The sequence below is a fragment of the Euleptes europaea genome, chromosome 2 (assembly GCF_029931775.1).
Source record: "Euleptes europaea isolate rEulEur1 chromosome 2, rEulEur1.hap1, whole genome shotgun sequence".
NCBI lineage: Eukaryota > Metazoa > Chordata > Lepidosauria > Squamata > Sphaerodactylidae > Euleptes > Euleptes europaea.
Window position 1 is genome coordinate 12,696,288 of NC_079313.1, and position 16,512 is coordinate 12,712,799.

At 50.5% G+C, this 16,512-nt stretch overlaps 1 protein-coding gene across 1 annotated transcript in view; it reads right to left on the reverse strand.

Annotated features, from left to right (window-relative positions):
• FBN3 (fibrillin 3) overlaps positions 1-16,512 on the reverse strand; it is a 183,004-nt gene that overhangs the window by 64,425 nt on the left and 102,067 nt on the right. Inside the window, exons 23-31 of the mRNA XM_056867588.1 lie at positions 15,430-15,657; positions 14,683-14,808; positions 7,270-7,398; positions 6,464-6,589; positions 5,650-5,775; positions 5,314-5,436; positions 3,114-3,239; positions 979-1,104; positions 89-211 (exon numbers count right to left, since the gene is read on the reverse strand). Coding sequence (XP_056723566.1) covers positions 89-211; positions 979-1,104; positions 3,114-3,239; positions 5,314-5,436; positions 5,650-5,775; positions 6,464-6,589; positions 7,270-7,398; positions 14,683-14,808; positions 15,430-15,657 — 1,233 coding nt within the window. The remainder of the gene's footprint in view (positions 1-88; positions 212-978; positions 1,105-3,113; positions 3,240-5,313; positions 5,437-5,649; positions 5,776-6,463; positions 6,590-7,269; positions 7,399-14,682; positions 14,809-15,429; positions 15,658-16,512) is intronic.

The following is a 16,512-nucleotide window of genomic DNA, read 5'->3' on the forward strand; positions in this document are numbered from 1 at the left end:
TTTTCTTTGTGGAGAGGGTTGGACTAGATGACCATGGTGGTCCCTTCCAACTTTATGATTCTATGATTCCCTGCCTCTGTACACTCACCGTTGCACTTCAGGCCTTCGCCCAGCCATCCGGTCCGGCACTTGCACCTGAAGCTCCCGGGGATGTTGATACAGGAAGCATGCATGTCACAGTTGTGCGCACCGATCTCACACTCATCAACATCTGTCAGGGAGAGGGGAGGGTGAGTTCTGGCCAAGGGGCATGTGAGTGCCACAAAAGGTACTGTACCAAAAAAAATTGCTTCTTTTGCCCTGTGCTGAATCTTCAGCCAGCTAGTTTCCTAGAATGAACTCAAGTCCCGTAAAATTTGGTGTAAACAACACTGAGTTAGCTTAGGGAATTCCCTGCAAAGGAGGCAGTGAGGGCTATTAGATTAGATGGCCTTCACAGGGGAATTGTGCAAAGCCATGGGTGGGGGGAGAAAGCCTATCACTAGCTATCAGGCCCAACAGATTAATGGAGCCTCCACGTGCAGCAGCAATCTACCTGGGGGACCAAAAATCGGGGGATAAACAGGGGAGGATTGTTGTCTTTCAGTGCGGCTTGAGGACTGTCCAGAAGTATCTGGCTGGCCACTGTTAGTAACAGGATACTGGTCTTAGATGGAACTTTGGCATCATACAGTAGAGACCTTCAGATAGTTCTCCCTCAGATTTCTCTCCTCCCACCTGTCTGCTCATAATTTTATAGATTTCTTTTGCATCTCCTGCTCCTTTATCTTATTCTCAAGCAAAACATCAGCTTGCCCCTTTCTCAGTATGCCCCACAGAACAGCCCTCAGCACCAGCCTTTTGGGCATTGAGTGGAACCTCCATTTTCAGGGGCAGTATACTGTGGACACCATTTGCTGGGCGCGGGCAGCAATGGTAGGCCAACATACCCTGGAGAGAGAACCCTGATCCTCACCTCCCACCCCGGATCTCCCCTACCTGTACAACCCGTCGTGCCTTTCTTGACGAAGTAACCAAGCTGGCAGTGACAGATGAATGACCCTTTGGTGTTTTCACAGTCCCCGTGCAAGCAGATGTTGGGGTTCAGGTCACACTCGTTCACATCTGCAGGGGGGGAGATAAACACATTCAGAAGAACCCTCGCCCAAATCCAGGGCTGCCCGCAACACCCCTTGTCCCCAAAGACAACTCATGAGTATTACCAGGTGCTCATTATCTCAAGAACCTTTGCTTCAGCCCTTTGGATGCTTTTCAGACATCTGCTGTCCTTTCCCTGGCCCCAAACATCCCATCCCTGTGAAGGGGGAAGCTGGGAAATATTCTATTCTTCCACCTATGATTTTGTACAATGGCATTTGAATATCATTCCTGCTCTATCATTTACCCCTTGCAAATAAGGAGGGCACCTTATAATTTATTTATTTATTTATTTAAATTATTATTATTTTTTTGCGAGTTATAGCCCGCGCTCCCCAGCCGAAGCCAGGCTCAGAGTGGGTAACATCATATAAAATACATCAATATAATCAATGATAAAAATTAACCCAAAAGTCTAAATTTAAAACAATAAAATCCCAATTAAACTTAAAAACTACAAAAACTACAGATGGCGCCTCAATACCACTCATGTTGCTGGAGAGAGGCAGCAGGATTACCCCTCAGTTGACATAAAATGATATAAAAGGAGGGGAATAGGGAGGCCAGCAAAGATGGTACCCGCGGCTGCCCTCAACTACAGGCCTCGCAGAATAGCTCTGTCTTGCAGGCCCTGCAGAACTCTTTAAGGTCTCACAGGGCCCTGATGTTGCCAGACAGAGCATTCCACCAGGCCGGGGCCAGGGCCGAAAAGACCCTGGCTCTCGTCAAGAACAGCCACACACCCTTAGGGCCAGGGACCACCAGTAGGTTATTATCAGACGATTGTAAAGATCTTTGTGGGGTATTCCAGGAGAGGCGGACCCGTAGATATGAAAGTCCTGTCTATGATTCTTAAAAAAAAATTAAATTATTTTTAAGATACGCAAAGAGAACAAAACAAAAAATAAAAATAAACATACAATGTATGCATGCCTAACACTAAATAGATATTAAAAAGGTAAAGGTAAAGGTCCCCTGTGCAAGCACTGGGTCATTCCTGACCCATGAGGTGACGTCAGATCCCAACATTTTCTAGGCAGACTTTGTTTACGGGGTGGTTTGCCAGTGCCTTCCCCAGTCGTCTTCCCTTTACCCCCAGCAAGCCGGGTACTCATTTTACCGACCTTGGAAGGATGGAAGGCTGAGTCAACCTTGAGCCGGCTACCTGAAACCAACTTCCGTTGGGATCGAGCTCAGGTCGTGAGCAGAGCTTTTGACTGCAGTACTGCAGCTTACCACTCTGCACCATGGGGCTCTTTATTATAGATATTACTCACTATCTATTCAACATACATACATTGTCTGCCTTGTAAGTGTGTGTGTGTGTGTTAAGTACCGTCAAGTTGCTTCCGACTCAAGGCAACCCTATCCACCTGCATTTACTGCTTTGTCTTATTTCTTTCTGTATTGATACCAGAAGGGATCCCCAAGATGCCACCCACCAACACCTTTCCTGGTTTTTTGGAAAGTGGGCAGAGCCAGGTGGAGCTTTTGCCCAGCAAGGCTTCTGATTGGCTAATGGAGATTTGGCTGGCTGTGCAGATTTTTAAAAATGTTGCTTAGCAGCTGCCACCACAACACAAGTATCTTCATTATGCTACTGAAGATAAGCTGCAGCAGCCATGGTATGGCTGTCTCCACTTCCTGTGGGAGTCATTTTGTGGCTGCGCCCACTGTGCAGTGTCAAACTTCCAAAGGTGCCCACAGGCTCAAAAAGGCTGCCCACCCCGGTTTACAGCATACCTTGTCTCAGGTAGTTTTATTTGCATTGTTCACTCATTCTATACTGCTAGCCCTATTGTATTGTTCGCTGGTTGTTTTATGCTGTCTGAATGCCCTGTTTTATATTCTGTAATCTGCCTGGAGTCTCAACGAGAAAGTAAATAAATAAATATCTAGTGACCAATGCACAGACTTTAACAAATCTCCACCCATTACATTTGGCACCCACACGGCTCTCCAGGCCTTTTCTTTACCTATACATGTCTTCATGTCCAAGGAAGCCATGAATCCGTCAAAGCAGAGGCACCGATATTCCCCTGGGATGTTGGTACACTGGCCTCCATCGCAGATATCCGGGTTATCCTCGCACTCGTCGATATCTGGATGACAACAGCAAGAGAAATGAGAGTTGTTTCTTGTGCTCAAAGCCCCACCTCACAAAGATGCAAAGGCATAGGAACCACTCCCATGACCCCAAATACTCAGGAAATGTAATCTGTTCCATAACAGGGGAATTATAATGTAGGGGTAAAATATTGGGGGTCAACTTCAGCACAGGAGACCATGGGGTCTCTTTCCCTTACCTCAGCATTTCAAAGCAATGCCTCAAGTTCGTTGGCTACCTGGTTTCTCCACCCCTTGGTATCATTCAAGATACATTATCATAATAATAATTACCATAATAGTCATTATCATCAGTAATAACGACAACACACTACCACCCACACAAGACCACCAACAACAACAACACTATTACCACTAGAACTACTACTACTACTATGACAACTACTACCTGGTTCTCCAGATTAGAGTCAGCTCTTAACCACTACACCATGCTGGCTCTCAAGAAGAAGATACCAATTGCGATATCATTATTTACGATCCACTTGCCATTCTGAATCTTCTTGCAAAAATTATGATTTTCTATTAAATCATCTGTTAAATTAAATTTTATATTTTTACTTATTTATTGACTTAATTTATAACCAGCCTTTTCTCCCTAAGGGGCACCAAAAGCGTCTTACATTGTTCTTGCCTCCATTTTATCCTCAGAACAACCCTCTGAGGTAGGTTAGGCTGATGATTGTGTGCCTGGCCCACGGTCACCCAGAAGGCTTCCATGGCAGAGTGGGGATTTGACCCTAGGTCTCCCAGGTTCTTTTCCGACACTCTAACCCAGGGGTATCAAGCATAAGACCCGCAGGCCGGATCCAGCCCTTTTAGAGCTCTTATCCGGCCAGCGAGCCAACCGAGTTAGCCACCCCTCCCCCCCCCACTCTCGATCTGGGCTGGCGAGGCAAGGCTCGGCCCGACCAAGTGACATTTATGTCATATCTGGCCCCCGTAACAAATGAGTTCGACACCCCTGCTCTAACCACTATACTACGCTCATAAGTATATGATAGATGTATTGAACCTTATTTATATTCTGGCAGACTCATGGGGATTTGTAAATATTTTAATATACAAATATGTATGTGTGTGTGTGTGTGTGTGTGTGAAGTGCCGTCAAGTCGCAGCCGACTTATGGCGACCCCTTTTGGGGGTTTTCATGGCAAGAGACTAACAGAGGTGGTTTGCCAGTGCCTTCCTCTGCACAGCAACCCTGGTATTCCTTGGTGGTCTCCCATCCAAATACTAACCAGGGCTGACTCTGCTTAGCTTCTGAGATCTGACGAGATCAGGCTAGCCTGGGCCATCCAGGTCAGGGCACAAATAAGTATACCAATAGAAATAAATTTTAAAAAGAGATGCAATCAGCCCCTTTCCTCAATGCAGGTGTGCTTGTAGAAGAGGGACAAGGACAGATTCCACTCTCTTGTCCTTCTTCACTGCAGCCCACCCAACCTGCACAGTGTAGTGGTTAAAGTGTTGTACTAGGATCTGGGAGACCTAAATTTGAATTCCCCACTCTGCCATGGAAGCTTGCTGGGTGACCTTGGGCCAGTCGCACACTCTCAGCCTTACCTACCTCACAGGGTGATAGGTAGGGGCTGAGAGAGCTCGCAAAGAGCTGTGACTAGCCCAAGGTCACACAGCTGGCTTCATGTGTAGGGGTGGGGAAACCAACCCGGTTCTCCAGATTAGAGTCCACCTCTCCAAACCACTGCTCTTAACCACTACACCACAGTGGAGGTGAGGAGAACGCTGTAATCTGCTTTGGGTCCCCATTGGGGAGAAAGGTGGGATAAAGTAGAGTATTCCTCCATGTGGGTCTCACAACCCTGGGAATGCTCTTTCCAGGGGATGAAAGGGGTACAGAGAGGAACACAAAAACTCCACAGTTCCACACACAGAATGGGACCATACTGCCCATCAGCTGGAAACCTGAAGAAGACCTCTGAAATGTTTGTCCCGCAACAAATACCTTCTGCATCTAGCGTCCTCTGGGGTTCATCCCAAAGGAAATGTTACCAGGGCAGCAATTTGTGGACAGGTAGATACGTTCCTCACCTGTACATGATCGTTTATCGGGCATCAGGGCATATCCGTCACTACAACTGCACTCGTAGCTACCCTCCGAGTTGGCGCAGTGAGTATCACAGCCACCGTTCATGATGGTACACTCGTCGATATCTGGAATGAGAATGGATGAGATAGCTAGTCAAAGGAGGCACTGTTGAAGAGAAGTGTGGAATCCAGGGAAACATACCGTAATGGGGAATAAAGGTACTCAGTAGTTTTTAGATCACGGGAGAGAGTTGAGCAGCTTCCCCCACTCAGCATGTCCACCATCTTGGAAAATGGTGACAATGCTGGTTCCAGAGAACAAGGAGTCGGGAAACTCACCAACGCAACCTTGCCGGTCCGGTGTGGCCTGGAACCCAGAATCGCACGCACACTGGTAGGTCCCGATGATGTTGACGCAGCGGCCGTTACGGCACAAATTGTTGCTGAGGGAACACTCGTTGATATCTTGAGACAGGAGACATTGAAGAGAAGGAAAGGACAAGGGATGATCTCAGAAGACATTTAGGTCAGTTTATGCTACAAACATCAGGTGTTTGTCTATTGGGGATTAAGGGAATACTGAGGCAAGACACTGTGTGGGGAATCCATTGTATTTTCGGAATGCTAACAGAAGGGAGGGGAACCAGATTTACACTGTGGAGTGGGGTGGGAGGCAGGGGAAATGGGGATTAACTCTTTCCCTCTCCCTCAGTTTCACTGATCAAATCCAGTTCCCCCTGGCTATCACTTTAATACTAAGATATACTAGGAGCCAAGCAGCATTTTCCCCAGAAGTTCTTCAGGCCAGTATGGAAAATGAAATTTGACACGTGTATGACTAGTGTTGGCATAAACCAGATTGCTTTGTAAGAGTTTGCAGAGATAGTTTCCCCAAGAATGGTGACTTCAGGGGGGTGAGTTCAACCAGGAATATACACACAAGAAAGGGCTGAACCCTTTCCTCCCCCTTTCTCACCACTGATATGACTTGGGTCTCTCCCATGACTGTTTATTTAAAAACAAGCAGTCAGGAGTTCTGATCACCTATTTGCCATATACGCGGCCTTCTGTCAATAGGTGTAGTGACTCCCGCTTATCTTCTCAAGAGACATGCCCGGGTTTTGTAGCCCTGAATTCATTCGCTGGTACTTACCAACACAGGCATTACCCTCGGAAGTGAGCTCATGTCCTGGGGGACAAAGACACTCAAAACTGCCCTCGGTGTTGACACAGACCCCTCCTCGGCAGAGCAAGGGGTCTCTCTCGCATTCATCGATATCTGAAAGACAAGGAACGAGTGGATGGGGAGGGAGCTTTCTGGTGAACTTGAGCGGACTTAGAGCGTCACAACTTCTTTACTCCCATTCTTGGGGAATCACCTCCTATTGACTCTATTTACAGAGGTAATTCCTATTTTGGGGTATTTGCCTCTGACAAATTCAGCCCCTTACTGGTTGTATTTTATCATTGAATTCATTTGTTTCTGGTATTTCTTCATAATTTTGCTTTCCGGTCACATGATGCCATCCTGTTTGCAGTCCTCAACCCCTCTCCAAGCAGCAACCAATGAACTGGACCTGACACAATGATGTCACATAGCATCGATTTCATTTACTAGTTACCAGAAAGGTAGAGGTAGGTTGGCGGCACTCAGATGACCCCTCGTAACATAAAGTGTGGATGCCAAATTTTGGGGTGCCATGAAAGGGCAAGAGACCAAAAGATCTGACCCTCCTGCCTGGCCTTTGTCGAATGGGATCCGTGCAAGAATATTCCAAAGAGCTTGCACAGGGTAACTTCTCTGAGGATCATGCCCCATATAAATTACTGTATTTATTTGCGGGGGCTTTATGAAAATTCTAAGGTAGATTGTGGGTTAGCCTGGATTATACAGCCAGCTGTTCTAAAATAAAAATAGATTACTCCCTTGCCAAAAATCTCCCACAAGCCTGTGCTCACCCATGCAGTTCTTCATCATCATAAATCCGCTCTCGTAGCCTTCAAAACATTCACACTCAAAACTGCCAGGCGTGTTGACGCAGGAGCCATGGCCACACAGGTCTGGCGAGATCCGGCATTCGTCGATATCTGCGAGGGGCAGAAGAGAGACCCAGCTGGGCAGACGATAAAAGTGCTGGAGTCCCCTTGTGCCCTCTCCCCTTGCTAATCTGTCCTCCAAAGTATGGCAAGGAGACAGAAACCACAGTTCTCCAGGGTGGAGCTCCCAGGATTGAATTCTTTTCCATTTAAAAGAGAGAGAAAAAATAGCTGTGCACAGAAAACTGGCAGGCATTCATTTCACATGGAGGAGCATTCCATCATAATCCCCTGCATGTAGAAACCTAGCTTGTCAGGAGGAAATGTTCCAACATATGCTTGATAATGTATTTATTTAATGGTTTCCATGTATTTTCATAGTTTTTATCCCTCCTCCTAGCCAAAGCAATAAAAAAATGCAGTTGGAAAACATTAAGAAGACGAAGAAGAAGAGTTGGTTTTTATATGCCGACTTTCTCTACCACTTAAGGAAGAATCAAACCGGCTTACAATCACCTTCCCTTCCCCTCCCCACAACGAACACCCTGTGAGGTAGGTGGGGCTGAGAGAGCTCTAAGAGAACTGTGACTAACCCAAGGTCACCCAGCTGGCTTCAAGTGGAGGAGTGGGGAAACCAACCCAGTTCACCATATTAGCCTCCGCCGCTCACGTGGAGGAGCGAGGAATCAAACCCGGCTCTCCAGATCAGAGTCCACCGCTGCTCTTAACCACTACACCCTGTAATGTTTAATTTATACACAGTTTACAAATAAATAGATGATGTGTATATGTGTGTGATCTGTACATTATATGTACACAAGGACCTGTGCATCCATGCAATAAATTCACAGATTAAGCATGCCCCCCCCCAGTAATGCTCACACTATAACAGCACCGAAGATGACCCAGGACAGTGGCACAACCTGCAAACCATAAGTTGTATTTACATAATTACAGGGAAAACCGAATGGAATAGGGCTGGGAAGAGCAGGCCAACTGTAAATTTGCCAGAGGCCCAGATGATGCTCGGGTTCTGGACACAAACACATATGGTGAGCACGGTCAAGAGAAAAAGACAAGTGTGGTTTTGTACCTAGCGAGAAAAACCCATGTCAGAAACAGAGGTTTTTGAATCGAAGCAGTGCCTAAAAAAATTCAACAGCACTGTGCTCACGTATGAGTGTAGGGGGGAGAGAAAGAGGGAGAAACCGATGGCTTGGGGACTACCACCTTAAAAAAGAAGTCAATTCACACATCATACATGAAACTGCCTTCTATTGAATCAGACTATTGGTCCATCAAGGTCAGTATTGTCTACTCAGACAGGCAGCGGCTCTCCAGGGTCTCAGGCAGAGTTCTTTCCCATCACCTACTTGCCTAGTCCCTTGAACTGGAGATGCCAGGGATTGAAACTGGGAGCTTCAACATGCCAAACAGAGGCTCTACCACTGAGCCACGGCCCCTCCCTATGGCTCTCCAGGGTCTCAGGCAGAGGTCTTTCACATCACCTACCACCTGATCCTTAGCTAGAGATGCTGGGGGTTGAACCTAGAGCAGTGGGTTTCAACCTTTTTTGCTCCATTCGCCCCTTTCACCATTGTTCAGAATATAATTCCTCCTTCACAAGATAGTCTAACAGTCATTAAAAACAAACTACAATTTTACAAATTGTACATAATCTACATTTTGCTAAACAGTGGTCCCAACCCCCCCCCCGGAACCCTAAAATCCCCCCCCGGGGGGGGGAATTCCCCTCTTGTTGAGAACTCATGACCTAGAGCCTTCTGCATGCAAAGCAGGCATTCTATGACTGTGCCAACTTCAAAACTGCCCAGCATGGTTTCTATTGTATCCATGTATTATGTTTCTAATAAACTTTAATCGCTGTTTCATAGGCCCTGACCTGGATGGCCCAGGCTAGCCTTATCTTGTCAGATCTCGGAAGCTAAGCAGGGTCGGCCCTGGTTAGTATTTGGATGGGAGACCACTAAGGAAGGCCAGGATTGCGATGCAAAGGCATGCAATGGCCAACCACCTCTGCTCATCTCTTGCTTCGAAGCCCGTATGAGGGGTTGCCATAAGTCAACCGTAACTCAAAGTGGCTTCCCACCACCCACTTCTAGAGCATTGCCCAAGAGTATAACCACTGGAGAGACAGGGCGTCTGGGAAGAATGGGTGTGAGGGTCTCTGTCTTTGTGTCTCTGCTTTCCATCACCTGCGGTGTTATCAGTGAACTCGTAAAAGCAGTTCACACCTTCTGGTCTCAGGCGCCAGGCCTGATGGCCCATGTATCTTCCCCCCCCGCTGTTCTTCCTGCCAGTACTCCCTCAGGCCGGTGCGGCCTTGGAAGTGTGATAGCCGCACCAGACTTCCTGGGATCCGTCTGATGTTTTGTATTATGCCAAGCTTGTAACTTCCCATAACAATAAGTGTGAACCCCAGTGCCCCAGTGCCCTGGAGTCAATATATTCTGTAAACCCGTATAGCCCCTCACTTGCAACTTTCTACCTGTGCCTGTCTCATCTCCTGAAGGCTTCAATAAATCTATTGTTTCTGTATCAACGTCTGAGCAACTGATTTGGAGAAGCAAACTCAGAGAGGGGGATCTCTCACATTAAGTTGCAAGTCCTTGCCTCTCGGACTGCAGCTGTACCGCTTTGGACAGAATGTCAGCCGACGAGGACACCACTCCTATCCCCGATGCCCCCAAGGCTCCGGACGAGCCGGAGAAGCCGGACCCGAAGGAGGAGGGAGCCAAGCCAAAGAAACCGAAGGGTCGCGCCCCCGACCAAGATCGGGACGAACGTCCCCGGGGGCTTACTTATTGGCTGGACTCTCCCAAGGGCTGGTCGCTCTCGCGGACTGCGGCGAAGGATCGCCGGTTGGCCTTCCCCAGCACGGGACTCGAAGGGGACCCGGCCCGCAAAGAGGCCCTCATGGAGGAAGAACGAAAGCAGTGGCAGGAAGACCGCCGGGCTATGCAGGAGCAGATGGAGACCATGCAACGCGTAATGGGTGAGATGGCCACGGCCCTAGATGCGCTGAAGTTGCAACCTCCAGCCGGTGCTCCCCCAGACGGGGCGCCGGTAGGTCCGCCCGCAACCCCTGCCCCCCCGGCCCGTCGGGACCTGAAAGTCACGTATGACGGGTCGGGAGACCAATTGACCTTTTTTATGGTCCAAGTAGACATTTTTATGCGGGAACAAGGCCGAACCTTCGTTTCTGAGGAGTCCCGGGTGCAGTACGTGGCTTCCTTACTGCAAGGGGAGGCGGCTGCCTGGATGGTGTTGCAGTATGAACTCCGCTCGCCGGTGCTGCGAACCCTGGACGAGTTCATGGTAGCACTCCGAAACCGTTTTGAGGACCCGACTCTGGGTGAGCGGGCTAAAGCCTCCCTGATGCAACTGCGCCAAGGGACTAAGTCGGTGGCGCAGTATGCAAGTGAGTTCCAGTCACTGGCTAGCCGAATTCTGGACTGGAGTGAGGCTACCTTGGTACAATGTTTCAGGGAGGGTCTCAACCCAGACCTCCAACATTGGGCCTTCATGCAAGGGAACCCCCCGGATGTGGAAGGTTGGGTTCGCCATGCTGCTGACATCGAGAATCGCCAGCAACTCCTGAACTTGTCCAAGCAACGGCTTGGGCGAGACCCCAGACCCCGAGGTGACCGTGGCCGGGAACTCCGGCAAGGGGGTGGCGGGGGTCTCTCGGCCGCGGAACGCCGCAAGCGGTTCGAGGCCGGCGTCTGCCTGATCTGCGGGGGAAAGGGTCACTTTGCATCGCAATGCCCCTCTCGCTCAGGCCGTCCGACCCCCCCCCGCCAAACCCAGGCCGAGCCGACGAAACCGGCCGCCGACAGCCAGCCTCGCCGCAGAAGTGGACCACTGAGCCGGCGCTCCGGCGCACCCTCCGCTCTCCACGCGCGCCCCCAGGATGGGGCATCCGACTCTACGGTCCCATCGGGGTCCCGGATTACAAATACCGTCTTTGATTCGGACGGCTCCCCGGAAGCCACCACCCCGTCCCCCTCTTCCAGCGAGGAGGAAGAGTGGGAACAGCCGGCAAAAAACGCCGTCGGTCTGCTGTAGAGGGGGCTCCGCAGCAGACCGTCCCTATCGTTGTGCAAGGAGCTCCACCGATGGTAAGCGCCCAAGAGGACAATGTATTTGTGCGTGTTCATCTGTCCCTACCCAAAGGGGGTCCCCCGTTAGAGGTCCCCGCGTTGGTCGACTCGGGGTGTACCCGCACCATGATAAATGAGGAAACTGCCAAGAAGTTGGGTGTCCGGCGCAAGCGGCTTCCGGGACCCCTCCGTTTTTCCCAAATGGACGGGAGTGACTTTAAACGGGGCCCTGTGACCCACAGAACTGCAGCCGTGATTATGTCCGTGGGGGAACATTGGGAACGGTTGTATTTCACCATCGCCCCTATTGTAACCCCTGTAGTGTTAGGGATGAACTGGTTAAGGGGACACAATCCCTCCATTGATTGGGTTAAACGGGTGCTTTCCTTCCCCGAAAACCCCTGTGGGTTGCATGACAAGGAACGGGTACTCAGAACTCCAGCCGCCGCACTGGTAGGGTCCCCCGCCCCGGTCTCTCCTCAATTACCCTCTGAGTACTCGCAGTTTACTGATGTTTTCGATGTTAGAGAATGCGACGAACTGCCTCCCCACAGAGAAACGGACTGTGCCATCGAGATTGTAGGGGAAGGCAAACTGTCTAAGGGAAAGGTTTACCCCATGAGCCCTAGTGAAAAGACTGTATTGCGAGACTATCTGGATGTCAATCTGGCGAGGGGTTTCATCCGCCCCTCCAAGGCTCCTTATTCAGCCCCAGCTTTCTTTGTAAAGAAAAAGACGGGCGATTTAAGACTGTGTATTGACTTTCGCAGACTGAACGCAGTCACCCAGTCTAATGCTTACCCCCTCCCTCTTATTCCTGACCTTCTAGCACAATTAAAGGAGGGCCGAATCTTCACCAAACTGGACTTGGTAGAAGCCTACCACCGCATTCGCATCAAAGAAGGAGACGAACCCAAAACGGCCTTTTCCAGTTGTTTTGGGATGTTTGAGTACCTGGTCATGCCGTTCGGACTTTCGGGGGCTCCGAGTGTCTTTATGCAATTAATTAATGAAGTTTTGCATGATTTACTGTTTCGGGGGGTGGTGGTATTTCTCGATGACATTCTTATTTACTCTGAAACCATGGAAGAACATGTGCGCCTAGTGCGAGAAGTGCTCCAGCGGCTGCGGGAGCACAAACTGTATGCTAAGGTGTCCAAGTGTGAATTCCACCAACCCTCTATTACATTTCTGGGGTATGTGATTTCCCACCAAGGGTTGGAAATGGACCCCGCCAAGGTCCAGGCGGTGCGGGACTGGGAAACCCCCGCTACCCGCCGCCAACTTCAACAGTTTTTGGGGTTTGCCAACTTTTACCGGAATTTCATTCCCAACTTTGCCCAAGTTGCGCTTCCCCTCACTGCCCTGTTGCGTACCAAGGACAGGGGGGCTAGCGCCGCACTCCCCTCAGCCCGTCTGCAATGGTCTCCCCAGTGCCAGCAAGCTTTTGAACGTTTAAAGCTACTTTTTTCATCCGAACCCGTTTTGGCTCACCCGGATTGCACCAAGCCCTTCGTGGTGCAGGTGGATGCCTCGGATGTAGCCATGGGCGGGGCCCTATTGCAGAGGGATGAGGGGGGACGGTTGAGGCCATGCGCCTACTTCTCCAAGAAGTTTTCCCAGTCCGAAATCAACTGGGCCATTTGGGAGAAGGAGGCAGCAGCGGTCAAACATGCCCTTACCATATGGAGACACTTCTTGGAGGGGGCCGAGCTGCCGTTCGAAGTGTGCACAGATCACAAGAATCTCGAGGCTCTCAAGGGAGCTAGAAAACTCAATGCCAAACAAATTCGGTGGGCCCAATTTTTTGCAAAATTCCGGTTCACCCTCAAACATGTCCCTGGCAAAGAAAATGCCCTAGCTGATGCTTTGTCACGACTTCCCCAGTATCGCAACGATTTCGATCGCCCCGTCGACTCCCTGTTCACTCCCGAACAGCGAGGGGAAGTCCCTGGCTTGGCCGTCACCACCCGATCCCAAGCCCGCCAACCGGAGACCCCCCCTACGCTCAAAGGTATCCCGGAAGCATTCCAACAGCGACTCCGGGACGCCTCCTTACAGGAGGAGGAGCACCATCTCCTCCCCACTGGCTTGAAAGGAACCAACACCTGGTGGGTGCAAGGGGGGAAACTATATGTCCCATCTTCCCTTCGCAAAGAAGTATTGGGACTTGTACATGGGGCCAGACTAGCGGGTCATTTTGGTTTCGTAAAAACGCTTCACCTGGTTCGAAGGCAATTCTGGTGGCCCGGTATGAGATCTGATGTAGAGTTGTATGTGCGCAGCTGCCCCACCTGCGCCACAGCCAAGAAACGGATGGGAAAACCCCCGGGGCTTCTCAAACCGCTTGAGAACCCCTCCCGTCCCTGGGAAGTCATCGCCATGGATTTTATCACCGACCTACCTCCAAGTCGGGGGAAAACGGTTCTCTGGGTTATCACAGACCTCTTTTCCAAACAGGTTCATTTCGTTCCATGTGCAGGTCTTCCTTCAGCCCAGGGCTTAGCTAAATTGTTCATCACGCACGTCCTCAGGCTACACTCGATCCCGAGGAAGGTCCTCTCCGACCGGGGGGTCCAGTTTGTTGCCAAATTCTGGCGGGCTTTCCTAAAGTTAATGGGAGTGGAGGAACAGGGCCTTTCTTCCGCCTATCACCCCCAAACGGATGGTCAAACGGAACGAGTAAATGCGGTAGTAGAATGTTATTTGCGTTGCTATGTAAATTTCCACCAGGACGACTGGGTCGACCTGCTGCCATTTGCCGAATATGCGTACAACAATGCGCCTCATTCCTCTACCGGCTTTAGTCCCTTCCAAGTTATATACGGGACGGATTTTGGCCCTTTCGGTTCTGCCCCCGTCTCGCCAGAGCTCCAGTCTACCCCTGATCTTCAGGAGTGGATTCAGGTGGTTGGAAGTGTGATAGCCGCACCAGACTTCCTGGGATCCGTCTGATGTTTTGTATTATGCCAAGCTTGTAACTTCCCATAACAATAAGTGTGAACCCCAGTGCCCCAGTGCCCTGGAGTCAATATATTCTGTAAACCCGTATAGCCCCTCACTTGCAACTTTCTACCTGTGCCTGTCTCATCTCCTGAAGGCTTCAATAAATCTATTGTTTCTGTATCAACGTCTGAGCAACTGATTTGGAGAAGCAAACTCAGAGAGGGGGATCTCTCACAATGGGCACACGAGTTCTCCTCTGCCTTACCAGTGCAGTTCCTTTCCTCGGCGTCCAGCGCAAAGCCGCTTCCACAGAGACATCGGAAGCTCCCGATGGTATTGCGACAGACTCCATGGGTACACAGTCCAGAGAACACCTTACATTCGTTCACATCTTGCAGGGCCAGTTAGAAGAAGAAGAAGAGAAGAAGAAGAGCTGGTTTTTATATGCTGACTTTCTCTACCACTTAAGGAAGATTCAAAGCGGCTTACAATCACCTTCCCTTCCCCCTCCCCACAACAGACACCCTGGGAGGTAGGTGAGGCTGAGAGAGCTCTAAGAGAGCTGTGACTAGTTCAAGATCTCCCAGCTGGCTTCATGTGAAGGAGTGGGGAAACAAATCCAGTTAACCAGATTCAGCCCTGCATAAATGACCTGGGTCTCATGTACCAGTAGCAGGAAGCGGGAAACCCCACTGTAAGAAGGAATGGGAAGCCACCTAGGGCAGGGGTGTCAAACATAAGGACCATGGGCTGGATCCAGCCCCTTGAGAGTGCTTATCCAGACTGCGAATCAGCCGAGGCAGCCACCCCCCTACTCTCGATCTGGGCAGGAGAAGTATAGCCTGGCCTGACCAAGTGGCATTTATGTCATATCCGGCCCTCATAACAATTGAGTTCGACACCCCTGACCAAGGGCATCTTGCCAAGTGCCCCCCACTCCAAGTGGACCCAGCCCCAGGGGTCGAGGTGATGCAGGGCTGTGACCGATCCCCTTCCTCCTTCTCCCACTCACCTTTGTAAAAAGGCCGGCCAGACAGGACATCCCCCCTGTTGGCAAAGCCGGGTCCTCGCGGGCAGATGGCTTTGTACTCCGAAGAGCCGGGCTTGGGGCATTCCTCACAGTCGCTGCCCCAGGCTGAGCCGACGGAGCAGCAGCATAGGTCAATGCGGTATTTGCCAGGGAGGGGCTCCGTGCACTCGTCCTCAGCCCATTTCAAGTAGCATTGCTCCAGCCGCACATCTGGGGGGATTCATAGAGTTGGAAGGGACCATCAGGGTCATCTAGTCCAACCCCCTGCACAATGCAGGAAATGCACAACTACCTCCCCCCACACACACCCAGCAACCCCTACTTCACGCCCAGAAGATGGCCAAGATGCCCTCCCTCTCGTGATCTGCCTAAGGTCATAGAATCAGCATTGCTGACAGATGGCCATTTAAGGTAAAGGTAAAGGTCCCCTGTGCAAGTACTGGGTCATTCCTGACCCATGGGTGACGACACATCCCGACGTTTCCTAGGCAGACTTTGTTTACGGGGTGGTTTGCCATTGCCTTCCCCAGTCATCTTCTTTTTACCCCCAGCAAGCCGGGTACTCATTTGACCGACCTCGGAAGGATGGAAGGCTGAGTCAACCTTGAGCCGGCTACCTGAAACCGACTTCCGTCGGGATCAAACTCAGGTCATGAGCAGAGCTTGGACTGCGGTACTGCAGCTTACCACTCCGCGCCACAGGGCTTAGATGGCCATTTAGCCTCTGCTTAAAACCCTCCAGGGAAGGAGAACCCACCACCTCCCGAGGAAGCCTGCTCCACCGAGGAACCGCGCTGTTAGAACACTCTTCCCAATATTTAGACAGAAACACTTTTGATTTAATTTCAACCCGTTGGTTCTGGTCCAAAGGTGGAAGAAGGTGGTGTGGTCTGGAAGAAGGTGATGTGGCAAAGAGAGCCGTGAGGTTGACTCGTGGCATTTGCAAGCAAGCCGACACTAGATGGGGAGCCTGATCAGAATCCCTGCCATTTCTTCAGGGCCGGTCTTAGGCATGGAGCATCCAAGGTAGCTGGAGGGGGCCCGTGCTGAGGGAGCCGCCATTAT